Genomic DNA, 14,447 nt, shown 5'->3' with positions numbered 1-14,447 from the left:
TGCTTTTCAGACCTTAACAAAAAATAACCTATAAACACTTTACACACTGAAAGCATCAGACAAGTTTCCACAGACTAACTATCCAGCCAGAGCACGATGTGTGCTGAGCAGAAAACCTGGGGAAGAGGTGACCCACAAAAAGATATGTGCTTATAATCCACATTTCAGACTGCCATCACCTTGAGGTGGCCTTAACCTTCAGGCCTTTATGATTAATTAAAAAAAAGGTAGTAAAATGTGCAATGTTTTCAGAACTCTTTCAGCTAGCCCAGGCTCCTCCCCTCAAGTGAGATGCTGCAGGAGCCCAGAAGAGGGCTGCAGAAGAGGAGGGGTCACTGTTTCAAAGAAAATAACTTTCAAAAAATGAAAATTACTTTTTATTTTTCACTTTGATACTCATAAGACTACAACTGCTCAACGAGGTAACCATAACAGTTATACAAAACATATGTAAATATTTACAGACTTAACTGTACAAAATAATTTAAAGTTTACAAAAGCTTCATGCAACCTCTGTTGACTGACACAGTCTAGGAAATCTCCTTGAAGAAGCATAAAAGGGTCTTTGAATGTGTTCATTTGCTTAATGGCTCAAAAAAAGGATGCTGCAAGGCTTCATCAAGAGTAATTCTTTTGGCTGGATCATATTCCAGCATCCTGCGAACAAGGTCAAACAGATTCTGATGATCTGTGTCTTGGCAATGCATGAATTCCTGAAAGGAAAAGGGAAAAGAAAAAATGTTAGCGAGATCTTTCAAAACTGCTAACCTACACAGAATAATACAAATGTTGTCTCCTACCTTTAAAGGCTTACAGCGTCTCCTAACATATCGCCCTGCAGAGCTGTGCTCATCCCAGTCCAGTTGGTCGTGGTGAAAATAGTGTTTTCTGTGCGATGAGAAAAATCAGTTTAAGATCGTGTCAGTCTATGATGTCAGAGGATGCTTTTCTAAAAAGTCTCAAAGTGTTCCTGCATATCCCTCTGCATTTGGGAGCTAACATCTCTTTCAGCAAGTATTTATTCCTTTAAGTGGTGGATGTCAAGAAGTTGGGGCATCCCTTTTTTCTGTTGTATCTAGTGACAGGACAAGGAGTAATAGAAAGAAGCTGGAACACAAAAAGTTCCATTTAAACACAAGGAAAAACTTGTTTGCTGTTAAGGTGAGGGAGCCCTGGCACAGGCTGCCCAGGGAGCGGGTGGAGTCTCCTTCTCTGGAGGTTATCAAAATCCACCTGGATGTGTTCCTGTGTGACCCTATCTAGGTGGACCTGCTTTTGTAGGGGGGTTGGACTAGAAGATCTCTAGAAGTCTTTTCCAACCCCTCCCATTCTATGGAAGCGGATGCTTTCAGGTGTCCCAAACCAACTGTGTTCCATCTGCCAATAACAAAACCACAGCTTGCCCACCCTCCAACTTCTGGTTTAAAACATTTCTTACAAAATCTGTGGAGTTTAAGTGGTGAGCAACTATTTAGCATTATTAGTTACTCCCCAGTGTCCTTCTAAAGCAAACTGAAAATACACAAGTGTGAATTCCACACCTCAGCTGCACCACCACACTGCTAGGTAAGCGTTTTATTTTTTAATAACTACCTGAATGTATTAAAATTCCAACTTTCCAAAGTTTTGTCTTGTTTTCAAAAATACATTACAAATCAGCTGGGCAACTGCAACCAAAACACTCCCCAAGCCAGAATGATTGGAATTCTATTGTAACAGGAGTTACAGATTATCTAGATTAGCTGGCAAGAGGACAACTGATTCCAGAAAGAGAACATCCTCACACGCTCTGGATTTTAGGCAACCATCACATCTTACAGGCTCTGGATTTTGGGCATGTGAGAGGTTAGGGGAGAACTCTATGCTTGCTGCCTCTCCTTGCAGAGGGAGTGGGAAACTTCTGCTACATGCAGTTACGTTTGAGGAAGACAGAAACATTAGTGAAGTTAGTGAGAGACACTGGAAGAGGCTGGCAGCTTATGAGCAAGACAGGACCCACTTTTTCCTCTCATTATGTACTATCTTCTGATGAATGCAGGTAATTCTCACAGATTACAGAAAAATGAGCGTCTAATACTTTCCTGGTGACCATAACCAAACTTGGCCTTAAAGACTCAAGAGGATTTGCAGTTAATGTTCTGGTGTTAATGTTTGCAGTTACTGGCTGGTGTTTTGCCCACTGGCAATTCCGACTCAAACCAGAAGAGAAACTATGGTATTTAATTCACCTCAATCTGACACAATTTCTTGGAATAGACGAAAACATAATGAGAATCCTGGAAGTACCTTGTTGATTCATATCTAAGAATGGGAAGTTTAAAATTTCTCTTACAACAGGAAAATTACTTCGAGAACTTACTTCTTCCATAATGAACTTACCTGGATTTCTTGATCATGTGAGCTGGCAGAGGCCCTAGTATTCTTTCCATCATGGCCAAGTGTTCTTTACTATCATGTGTCTGCATGGAAAAAGCAACAAATTAATATCTTCATACATAGCTTAAAATATTAAAAGCAGATTACACAGTGTAGCTTGTTACACAGCTCTTTCCACAGTTCAAATGGCTTCTGAACAGGCTTCGTAAACCAACTTTTGCATGTTTTCTTTGCTCTTATTTCCAATAATTTCTTCAGACTCTAGACAGGCTTCATCAGCCAAAATGCCAGAATAGATCATCTTAAAGTCTGAAGGAGATATTCAAGACATCTTCATATATGCATGCTGTCTTCATAATCTCATCTATATAATCCTTAAAAAGCCCATTAGGTTATGCCTTTTACAGTAACAGTTAAGTACATGTCATTCAAATATCAAAATCAGTATTCTGTAAGACTACTGAATGAAAAACATTCTGTTTAGCTTTACATACATACCTGAAACACTGTAAATCCAAGGTAATACTCAATTAGAATACAACCAATACTCCAAACATCACAAGGCTGTGACCATCCCAGTGCTGCAAAACAGACAAAGTTTGTTTTAATTGTGGATACATACTCATCTGGAATTTAGAAAGTGTATATCCGGCTTCCATGCATTTGCTGATGCCCATTTTCCCCCCTCCACACTTCTCTCTGACTCCTGGTGGGAGGAAGTGAGCAAGGAACATATTTGGATTTCTGTTTTTAGAGCATTTCTTTTACTGTTTACTCTCAAGAATTCTAGTGCCACCATGTATGATGACTGAATTACTAGAACCATGAGCAACTACTCCAGTTTATTAAGACATTTGAATGAACTGGAATCAACTGCTGGAAATCTTACAAGCCTTTACTGACCTAAAATAACCTCAGGAGCTCGATAATGTCTCGTAGACACTAGTGTGCTGTGATGCTCATCATCAAAAGTTGCACTTCCAAAATCAACGACTTTGATGTCTGTGTTTTTTAAGGTACGTTCATCTCGCTTCTGCAAGAAAGCCAAAATGCTCTTTGTTAGTATTTTTTGAAAAGCATGCTTAGGGAAAAAGTATTCATCATATCACCTTTGCTTATCTTCAAAGTACTAGTTAACATAAAATGATAAAAATGAAACACATTGATTCCTATTCATCTTAAGCTTGAAGAAAGTGAAACTGGTAACAAAGCGATTTAATCTGAATACTCAGACCAGCTGAGTGAAGACCTTCCCCACAGTATTAGAGCTCCTTCCCTCTTTTGTTAACCTTCAAGTTAAATTCAATTAGTTATTTGTGTCTTGTTTTGTTCTGCCCATTGGTGCATTCACTCATTTACGTCATTTTAGCTTTGAAGTAAAAAAAAAAATGTAATGAAGCCTTATGCATAAACTAGAGCCTGGGAAGTCCATCCTGCTTCTCTGTCTCCAAGAAGTTTTTATGCTACAAAAAAAAGCAGCAACATACAATGAAAGTTACTTTTCTGCTAGTGCCAGAAGTGATTTGTGTAGATGAGGTCTTACTCTAAAGCTATGTCTTAGTGTTTTCTTAGATTTAAAAGGAAAACACTGCTCAAGAACAGTCCTAGTCAGGGCCCATGCCAACTGTAACAATGCCCAGTGATTGACAGCACATGTTGATGACAAACAGAAAATTCATCTTAGCTATTAAGGCAAGGGACTGTAAAACGCAAGATCTGACTTTCCTCTCCAAACACAGGGATGCTTTCAGAAAAGGGATTCAAGTAGCTTAAGAAATACAAAGGAAACAACCTAGTTAAATTCTAAGCCATTATCACAATGGTTTAAGCTGCCAGAACTTTGGAAATAGCAAAGAACTAGTGAATAGACGACACAAGTTTGAATCAGAGCAAAGTTTGTCAGCAGGAACTTTGTACATCTCAAAAAGTGCAAAACCATAATCTAGGAAACGAAACTATTAACATCTGACCTTTCTCCACACCCTTTTAAAGAAAACCTCAGGTGAAGACAGAAGCAGTCCAAGTCAATTTGGGAGAAACAAAGAACAAACTTACCATTTTGGCATTGTACTTCACTATGTAGTCAGACTCCACAAACAAGATATTTTCAGGCTTTAAATCTGTATGAGTTAGTTTATTATGGTGTAAAACTGCAAGAAAAAAAGACATAGTATTCCATAATTAACACATTTTTCCCCTTTTAGGAAATTAAGCCCTAACATTTGAGAAGAGTATTGAGATTTACTTACAGTTTATAGACTGGCAAATTTGATAAGCCATATTTCTAATGTCATTGATATGAAATGGTAGAAAGCTGTTCTCCTTAATGAAGTCATAAGTACTAAGTCCCAGTAGCTCAAAAACAATGCAAACGTGGCCATGATGATCAAACCACTCCAGCATCTGGACACAGCGGCTTAACAAAGAAAAAAAAGAACACAAAACCCAAATGAAATCTCAATTCATTGAATAATGTCTTCTGCAAATCCTTAGTGTGTTGACTACTCTAATTTTGTACTTACAAAGTGCTGCTTGGATCCATGGTGTTTAAGTGTTCCAACACCTGTATTTCAGAACGGGCTGCTTCCCGGTATCTACCAACGTTTTTCACAATTTTAACTGCTACATGCATTCCTCTCCTTTGAAAGAAAAGTAAAGCATCACAAATGCAATCAATTCATTTTTAAAAACCCACACCCTCAAAGCAGCTTGATTTTAACAAAAAGAAACAAAGGAAGATTAAAGATCACAGATAATTAAGTTGGATTAGGGGAATTTGACATAAGCACATTGTACTTGGCCAGAACTGGTTTTATAAAGAAATGCAAATCCAATCTTTCTTTTGTCAAATACTCATAGGATGTGCTACTTTAACTACTTCTCAGTCTTATCTAAAGCAGAATAAACATCAGGAATCAACCCCTAAGATAAAAAAAAAAAAATTTCAAAGTTCTCACTTGAGGCAAGTACTGCAAAAATCTGACTTTTTTTTCCTGCAACTTGCACAACCTGCTCTGGCTCTTTTCCAGGGCTTCTGTGAAATTAAGGGAACTGAGTAAGTTCTGAAGTTTAGATTCTGAGTATTCTTTACTAGTGAAAACTGACCGACACTTAGTGTAACGTTTAAACTAAAAGGCTATTACTTAATTGGAACACTGATACACACAGTTCATTCTACCCCATTCACTCTTAGACAATTTTAATTGTCTCTCTAGAACTATTCACATTCTAATGACTTCAGAACAGTCTGCCCTGACAACACGATCTCAAGCTCCTTAACAGACCTGTGAAATGACAGAACAAACAAAGCAAAAGCAGAAGAAAAAACACTAGAAACATGTCACAGAACTCCAGATATAAAACACAGTTAAAATAATCTCAGTTTTACTGTTTAACTCCTAGCACACAGAGAGGTAGTAGAAATACAGCAGTTTTTGTTTCCTCCACTAAACAGGCTAGCACACAGAAGTAACCATTCCATGAAAAAGAACTGGAGTACTGCACATTCAGAAAAACTACAAAGGACAATTCTCATCATGCTGACTGAGGAAAAGAAATTTACAGTTCAGTCAATTCCTAGCAGTTGCTTGTCTTCTCCCAAATCAATTCTGTACTCTTATGTTCTTTCACATTCTCTATAATTATGGCAATAGCACTTGTACAACCAATAAAAAAATGCAGTGAAGTAAAACATAGTTCTCCCTCCTTAAAAAGGGAGGAGGGCACCTACTTAATAATCAGTAGTTTGCACTTGGTGGATACACAGCTCGTATAGAAGCAAACTATAAAAAGGTTTTTGAAATAAACCCTCTCCAGGTAGATGTTTCCCAAGATAAATGTGGCTAAGGAGGTTTAAAGACAAACTTTCAAAAACTTAGGAGGAAAAACAAGGTATTTCTTTATAAATCATCCCATAGAAAGTCAATATCATCCAAGGGCCTTTCACAGTGCAACAGAAGAAAAAAACCCCAAAACATTGACAGTATTGGAAGCAACGAATGAAGAACCTGAAAACCACCAGGGACAGATGTGGTCTCAGCTGAAATTCTTAGAAATAAGCTTACAAGGGAACTCTCAAAAGAAGTATGACTTCTTTCTTAAATATACTGCAATGCTCCATTTAAGTGTGACCTTTTTAAAGAGTATGTCCCGAGCTTTAATTTCTGAGCTAAGTACTGTCTTTTGGCCCAAGATCCACTTATAAAGACAATCAACACTTACATATCATGATCAATGCATTCCACCACTTTTCCAAAAGCTCCTTCTCCTAAAGTGGCAACAATTTCATCTAAAAAGAATAAACACAAGTTAGAATTATAAAACTACTTAAACAGGAATGAATATTATAATGTAGATTTTAATATGTGCCATTACAAAAGCATAATTACTTTAAATATCAGCATCTGAATGCATTATTTTATTGGACAGGTGTCACAAAAACAGTTAGCCAAAAAACTATCTCTTGTTCTAATCTCAAGATTCAAGTTCATTTACTAATTGATACTTTCTGAACACAGTATTTAACTTCTACAGAAAAGAAGATATGCAAAAAAACAAAAAAGCACAAAAAAAACAGAACAAAAAGAGCAATGAAGATTTCTTTAGCCCCCCTCCTCTGACATACTATTCTAAACAGATTTTTTTTTTGCTGAAAAGTTTTTAAAAAGTGTTGAAAAATGTTCTATACATCTTGCTCTTAGAACGTCTCCACTTTCACAGATCAGGTGACCCTCCTCATCATCCTCTACACTCCTGGATCTTTTCCTTCGGTGACTCTTCTGGAAACGGCACCAAGATCGTCCAGCCAATCAATATATCAGAGTGAATTCAGGGCAGAATACGCAATTCATTCAGCGGGGAGATATTCAGGCATTCAGTTACACACCAGGCCACGAACAGTTGGCAGGAGCAATTTCAAATTCAGTCCCCAGAAATTCACAGGGCACAGTTTATGTTACAGAAGAAAAACATGGCAAGGAACAGATTTTCAGATAAATACTTAAAGTGATAAAGCAACAGAAAAAAAACAACACAATTTTGTTTCTCAAACAGTGGCTTAACTGAAGACAGATTAAAAATGCAACATCACTACTTCTAATACTTTGCTAGCAAATAGCAAAAACCAGTACTTATTTACATATCTAAGCTTACAGTCAGGTGAAACATACCTGTTTTTAAAACATACACTTCTATGTATTATATAATCTAAACATAAAAAACCCAAGAAATTTTACTTCCCTCATGTTTAGAGAGAAGAAAAATTATTCTGAAGTCCTTAATTGGCACTGCATAATCTAACACAACTTGCTGTTTTCTTTTGCAGAAAAGTGACATAAAACACCTCTAGCTGAAGATGTTTCATCGGTCATCATGCCAATACTGAGAAATTCAGAAATCTTGCCTTCAAAGAAAGTAAGCAGCAAACTTATCCCGTCTCCAATAAGATATCAGCTGCCATTAGCCAGGCATGCGGCTTTTCAAAGTTTTCTGGGATCGGGTCTAGAACTGCACAGCTTGCTCTTATCAATTTAAGACACATGCACCTTCCACAGTTCCAACTAAGCTTACACGAAAGAAGGCACATCACTTTAACTACTTTTAGTAGTGGGATGTACAGCAACTCTCAAGTCTATTTGGAAAAACATAGTTCTCTAGGCTGTACAACTAAAGAGTGACAACTGTACTTTGAAATAGGTTACTCGTTTTCACTTTTGAGATCATGTTCCCATGGTATAACTAGTACTGGCTATCATCCCACCCCCGCCCAACACTCCGATCCAAACGTCTCAAGAACATACTCAAATGCTCACAAATGGATTCAACTACAATTCCTTTTTTTTTTTTTTCAATAATAAGTCTTTCTTAAAGTAGTGTGAGCAGGAACTGAAGTTCTAGCACTCACTTAAGAAGTCTATCACCACTAATTCATTAATAATAAAGTTAAAAGTTACTCATACCGAATGCGATTGGTGACTGGAGCAATGATGTCTCTTATGCTTCCTTTTATGACTACTTTTCCTGCTCCGACCAGAGGATTTGCTATAGTGATGATGGTGACTCTTTTCATAGTCTCTGTGATAATGCCTGTGGTCATATACTTCACAGAAGTCATTTCTGTATTCCTCAACATATCTCCGGTCATGATGGTCTCTTTCATTTATGGCTCTATCGTCCAAATAATGACTGAAAATATATTTTAAGTGAATGTTCTCCACTTCAAAAACTTGAGGTTCCAACAAGATAAGTGACTTGAGATGAGTTACATAGTATCTGTCTTTACACCAAGAATGTTTTTTAATTGACTCCCTCCCCAAAAGTGGTGGAGCTTTTGATGTTACTTTATTAGGGACCTAACATTGTCAGTCTCAGATACACAGCAGCCATCCACATGAACAATATATTATCTGTCCACAGTGTGCACAGTAAATAAGAAACCCAGACTCAAAAAGGAGAAACGCTTCTGAAAATATATTGAGCAACTTCATTACAACCTCCAGCGTCACAGGATAAAACACTCTCGATACAGCAATAATCCCCTTCTACGCTTTCAAAGCTCAAAGTGTTAAAAACCAAAAAGAAAACCTAGAGACTGAAAGAAGTAGCATTGTTCTTAGTGCTCTGCATTAAACATTAAAAGCCTCAGAGTATCAGGATCATGGATCTTAACGCAAAGAGTAAAATCCTTGTTATGGAAGCTGCTGAGGCAGAGCCCCCAAACTGTCGCACACCTACCCCTTCCAGCATTTTATAAGCATGAGGATGAGCCCTCAAAACAATTCCATGGGATCTTCTTCTCAAGGAAAGAAAAAAAAAACCAAACCAACCACAAAAACACATCTTCCCAGTGAAAGCAGATTGGAAGGCAAAGCAAATCACCTCCAAATCAGTAAAAGAAACTCATACTTACCGTTGTATCAAGTGATTAAACTAAGCTTCTCTTGCTTTTGTTCACATTATGTCAATTAAAAGACACACTTTTGACTAGAAATTCCATATTTAATGTATTCAATGCCAATACCCGACTCAGAACAGTGGAACAAACTAGAAACATTTACTTACTTTTATTAAAGAATTTCTATTTAATGGTTCAGGTACTGTGTTAACAAAACCAACTACCTCTTAAGCCAAACCTTACAGAATCGACAACTTCAAGCACTCAAAAAGTCTCACCCTGACAACGCGTTTGTTTCAGACATGCTAAGAGACAGTAGCACTACTCAAATCAGAGTCTTATACCTTTCTGAAATGTGATTTGGTTTATAGTGCTTGCTTTCTCGTCCACTGCTCTGGGACCTCTTCCTGCGTTTGCGGCTGCTGCTGCTGTGCTTTCTTTCATCCCAGCTCTTCCTGTCCTCCCATTCAGGACAATGAGATTGCTTTGAATGCCGCATCTCACACTGAAAAAAAACCAAATCAACACATAAAAGACAAAAAGCATTACACTACTATTTGTAGATGCAAGTCAACTACTGCAGTTTGATCAAATATGACAGAAGCAGAGAGAATATTTTCCTCAAATCATTTTCCTTCCTCAGCTTCCCCCACATATTATTTTGGTTTGGCAAGCAGACACAGCTTTCTCATCTTAACAGTGAGAGACTGTTATGAAACACAAATCAAGACTAAATAGGCCGACTCATCTTCACCTAATAGCTTCAAACTTGTCATTAAAGCCTGTTTTAAATAAACTCTCAAGTGACTAAACAGAATCATTTCCTTAGAGTCTTCTGCTGGAGAGAGACCTTAATCTTCAGCCTTCCTCTATGACAAAACCTGGATTTAGTTCTTCATTGCATATTGTACCTGAGGTACTACATGAAAGCCAAGTGCGTACAATCGGTCTAAGATCTATTTAAAGATCACTGTTAACAAATGCTTTTTGAAGTTTTAACAGCAGGAAGAGCAGAGAAGATGTAACTGTAGTACTATTTTTGAACCCTGGCAGCATGCAAGTATGCAGGTGTTTTACAATTCAGCTGATTCACCAAAGACAAAACCCACCAGCTTCCGTTGCTGGATGCTATAGGCAGGAACTCTATGTTCAAACAGGTACATGCACAACTGGAAAAAAAAAGGAAAGCAAAGCACAGCTGTAGAATTAAGAATATAACAAAAGTGACCATTATTTGTTTATTCTTCTCTGACAGAGGTTTTTGAAAATAACCACACACTTGTGTATCTATTTCAGGATATTCTGAAGAATGAACTAACATAGATCAAGAAAAAGTTTTCATAGTGAGCTTTGACAGTAAAAAGAGTAGTTTAGAAATAAAGAGAGTACTACAAGGCACCATGACTCTGTCTATTTACACAAGAACAATATTGGTTGCCTCCATATCAACTGGAGATATGAAGGAGGAAACCTTTAGAACATGTAAATGGCGAGCCTATTCTGAGAAAAGGCCTTTTCTGATACTTTCACAAGATTTGTGACACCTGCACCAAAGTTTTTAATGGAAATCTGTTTTAAAAATAGAAATACAATGCAGATGGAGCAATAAATGGCAAAAATACGTGACTGTACATCCTTTGAATCAGTCATGATCTAGGTTTTACAAAATCTTATTAACTTATGCTACAGTAATAATAAAAATACTAATTTACTAACAAAAAATGCCTGAAGGATAAAGACAAAATTAAACCAATCGATGTTTCATTTACACACTTGAATTTCTTCTCCTTCTCCATCTTCAAAGTCATTTTTCTCTACTTTGAATCTACTTCACTCAAATTATGAAACAACAACTTTCACCGATTCCATTGTCACAGATTTTACTTATGTTTGCCTTTTTTTTCCACCTCATTTGGCAGAAGGCAGGATGTATTAAGCCCCTAGAGTGGACAATTATCTAAATAATCATTAAAGTGTCCTGTGGGCTTGTGAGTAAAGAATGTACATTTGATAAAGAAAATGAAATAGTTGAAGACTAAGGGTTACTTAACTACACTCAACTGCATGCAGAATTACTGGAATTAAGGAGGAAGTTGCAAAGCCTGTCTCTAAAAGAGCTAAATAAACGAAAACGAGGAAGAAATAGTAAAGAATCTGTGCAAAGACCAAAGTGGCCAAGATCCATTTTACTGTAGGAGCCACCTTAATTTTTTTCTTTTACTATTATGCACTCCCTCTAAATTTATGCACCGAAGCACATCACTTATGTAATACCGACAGCTGACATGAACATATGCATTCCTATACCATGTGGTCCTAATTCGTATCACAGGCCGTTTTCACTCCCACACGGTGCCATAAGGTTTCTCAAAGGGGAGGCACGGAGCTTTAGTAAAAGGCTTGTCCCCAGAGCGCCCCAGCAAGGCCACCAGACTCCTGCCACGAGCTGCCGACACAGCAATTTCTAAATGTCTCTTCTCGAAAACTTGGCAGGCCGCACACGGATCGCAGGAGGTCAAAAGCTTATTCCTTTGAGGTGGCCAAAGTCCGCCGGGCAGGCCGACCTGCGTCTCTGGGGTGCAGACACGCAGCAGCAAGCCCTAGAGAAGGCACACACCACCCCCACCCACGGCCACGAGGCCCACTTCCACGCCGGTCTCCCCTCGGGAGGCCTCTGGAGCCGTGTGGGGGAGGAAGGGCTCGTTCCCGTCGCCGTCTGGGCAGGCGCCTGGCACCTCCGTTCGCAGCGGGCTCTAGACCCGAGCTGTTCGGCCCCCATCACGGCAGCCAGCGCCGCACGCCAGGCCCCGGCCCGGCCCTGCCCCCACACGTACTGCCACACAGGCCCTCTTCGCCTCGCGAAACCTTGGCCAGGGGGGTCCTGGACCGAGGGTCCGTTCCTTGGCCCCAACCTCTCCTCGATCAAGCCCTCACACAAGTCTCTACGCTCATCCCACTCCCCAGGCCGCCGAGGCAACGCGAGCAGCCCCTCCGCCCTCCCCTCAACCCTCTGCGCCCCTTCCGTTTCTTCGTCCCCCTGGAAAGGCTAAAAGGAAGAGGAAAAAGGGAAGAACAGAAGACGAAAAGGAAAAAGGGAAGAAGAAAAGAGACTGAGGAAAAAGGCCGCCTGCCCCACTTACAGCTGAAAAAACCCCAGGCGAGCGAGCCCCGCGTCCGCCCTGCGCACACAAACAAAATGGCGGCGGCAGCCGAGCTCGGAGAAGCTGCTGCTCCCTCTTCTCCGCCCTCGCTCTCCCTCGCGCGCCTCCGCTGCGCCGTGACGTCACACGCCAGCGGGCGGGCGCGCGGCTAAAACCGCCCCCTAGTGGAGGTGGAGAGACGGGCAGGGTGGAGCCGCGCGCCGCCTCTGTGACTGCGCGGTCGTCATGGCGGCCGCTCGCGGGGCGCCTCGCACCGGCCTTTGCCCGAACGTCTCGGGGGGAAATTCTAAGCAGCCTGAGGCCGTGTGGGCTAAAGATCGCAGGGGTTCAATCAGCGAGTCCGGGTTCAAAGGCTACCCCCGAGCTGCAGGGCCCCGCTGCGCCCGTTTAACCAGCCAACGCTGAGGGCACGAGAGGTCTGGTCGGACCGGTGGAGCGGTGCAGAACTCTTCAGCACCTCCTGACTTCTCCCAATGAACGCGTCACACGCTGTGTTTAAGCAGTTGGGTGTCCAGGTTGGTTTCACTGTTGGACCTGGCTTCATGCTTACCCGTATAGAGGAGCTCACAGGCAAGACCTGGGAGAGGCCTTTCTGTGTGATGCCAACAGGCAGCGAAAACCTCAGAAAACCCATTGTCGGCCCAAGTCATCAACTTGCAGCTGCCCCCTCCCCTGTGAGGAGTCACAGTCCAAGCGTGTGCATGGGAGAGATGTCTGAGGAAAACAGAGTGCCGGGGCAGCTCCTGATTCATACCCCGATACACAGACAAGGGTGATTCAAGCTTAGTCATCTGCATGTGGCAGAGACAAACACTTGCTCCTGGGAAAGCAAAACCCTGGTATCACAGGTCTAATACAATAATACAATATTACAATACACAACTAATACAGTATTGCACAGTGGAAGAACAATATTACCAACTCCTCTAGCAGTCACTAAGTTTAATAAACCTAAAGGGATTGTTTAAAGATAGGCAAACCAAAGACAAGGGGAAAGTGGAGCTGAAGTGCAAACTTCATGTTTATTACCTCACAGTGCTTTATCTGGGGAAAATTGCAAATCTCTGAAGGTTATTGGAGAAATTGAAAAAATTCTGAACTCAGTGATTCTCTGCCAGAGTAATTTTGGCAAGTTTCACCTCTAAGACAGCAAGATAGTGCCACTGAGGGGGAAAACAGAATATCTGAGGCAAAGTATCCTGTTTTATGGAACAAATATTGGTGTATTTTTAATTTCAGTCCCTCAAAGTATTAGCAAGTAGTACTGAAATGAGGACACTAGTTTGGTTTTGTGGTTTAAAAATTTATCAGTGAAGAATTTAAATGTGATTTGCACTAGAGTGAAAATCCTTTTTTCCCTTCTTGCTGTGTTTTTTTTTTTAAGAAAAGAGAAACAAAGTTACAGAGTATTGGTGGTTGTATATTGCCACATGGTTTTGAAAAATCTTTTAACCTCATAGTCCTTGTCAAATACCGAATCTCTCAATGCCAATCACGGCTGTGGTGCCAGTAGTGTCATGTTTCTTATTTAGCATGTAAATGATTGGTTATTATTTATAAAAACATCAATAATATCTGCAAAGTGTTAAAGAGTTTTCCCAGCATCCACTGATACAGCCTCTGCTTGAGGAAGTCTCTCAGATTGCAAGCAGGGGGAAAAAGAAGGGATAAAATGAGCATGTAGACATTGGCATGCATGCAGAAGTGTTGTGAACATGCAGGAAATACCCATTGACCTGACAGTATCCCACTGTACCAGATAATTATGGTCTCTCACCAAGGTCTTATTCCGAGAGCAATGTCCAGGAAGGGTATCTGGATTTTATGGAAAGCTTCTTGCTGAAAGGCTGATGACAAACCAGTGGCTGGTATCCCTGGCAGGGCAGAGAAATGGGATGTGACAGGATCATATCTGCCTTGTTGCCTCACTGCCTCTTCTAGGGTTTTATGCCCTCCAACAGGGTACAGCAACTAAGGGACAATTTGTGGAAGTCCCATTAAATGGGAAAAAAGCAGGT

At 40.2% G+C, this 14,447-nt stretch overlaps 1 protein-coding gene across 5 annotated transcripts; it reads right to left on the bottom strand.

Annotated features, from left to right (window-relative positions):
* Positions 1-354: 354 nt before the first annotated feature.
* CLK4 (CDC like kinase 4) lies at positions 355-12,519 on the bottom strand. Of its 5 annotated transcripts, XM_062002147.1 has the most exons (14): positions 12,409-12,519; positions 10,378-10,437; positions 9,613-9,773; positions 8,334-8,559; positions 7,064-7,154; positions 6,598-6,664; positions 4,899-5,015; positions 4,626-4,792; positions 4,432-4,526; positions 3,280-3,409; positions 2,875-2,957; positions 2,380-2,459; positions 801-888; positions 355-713 (listed from the first exon to the last, which is right to left on the bottom strand). In XM_062002147.1, exons 2-14 carry the CDS (start codon positions 10,429-10,431, stop codon positions 576-578), a joined length of 1,497 nt encoding a protein of 498 aa, XP_061858131.1. In that variant the 5' UTR covers positions 10,432-10,437; positions 12,409-12,519; the 3' UTR covers positions 355-575. The 5 variants fall into 5 exon arrangements, with proteins under 5 accessions (XP_061858131.1, XP_061858132.1, XP_061858133.1 ...); XM_062002148.1 differs by lacking the exon at positions 10,378-10,437; XM_062002149.1 differs by lacking the exons at positions 7,064-7,154; positions 8,334-8,559; positions 10,378-10,437.
* Between the last annotated feature and the right edge of the window lie 1,928 nt (positions 12,520-14,447).

The sequence above is a fragment of the Colius striatus genome, chromosome 9 (genome assembly GCF_028858725.1).
Source record: "Colius striatus isolate bColStr4 chromosome 9, bColStr4.1.hap1, whole genome shotgun sequence".
NCBI classification, from domain to species: domain Eukaryota; kingdom Metazoa; phylum Chordata; class Aves; order Coliiformes; family Coliidae; genus Colius; species Colius striatus.
Note: the sequence above shows the minus strand (reverse complement) of the source record. Positions and strands in the feature narration are given on the sequence as shown.

Coding starts and splice junctions, on each gene's coding strand:
- CLK4 (XM_062002147.1), bottom strand. CDS start 10,431: ATGTACCTGTTTGAACATAGAGTTCCTGCCTATAGCATCCAGCAACGG. Junction 3,410..4,431: donor TGAAGTACAATGCCAAAATG/GTAAGTTTGTTC, acceptor GCTTTCTTGCAG/AAGCGAGATGAACGTACCTT. Junction 714..800: donor GACGCTGTAAGCCTTTAAAG/GTAGGAGACAAC, acceptor TTTTCCTTTCAG/GAATTCATGCATTGCCAAGA.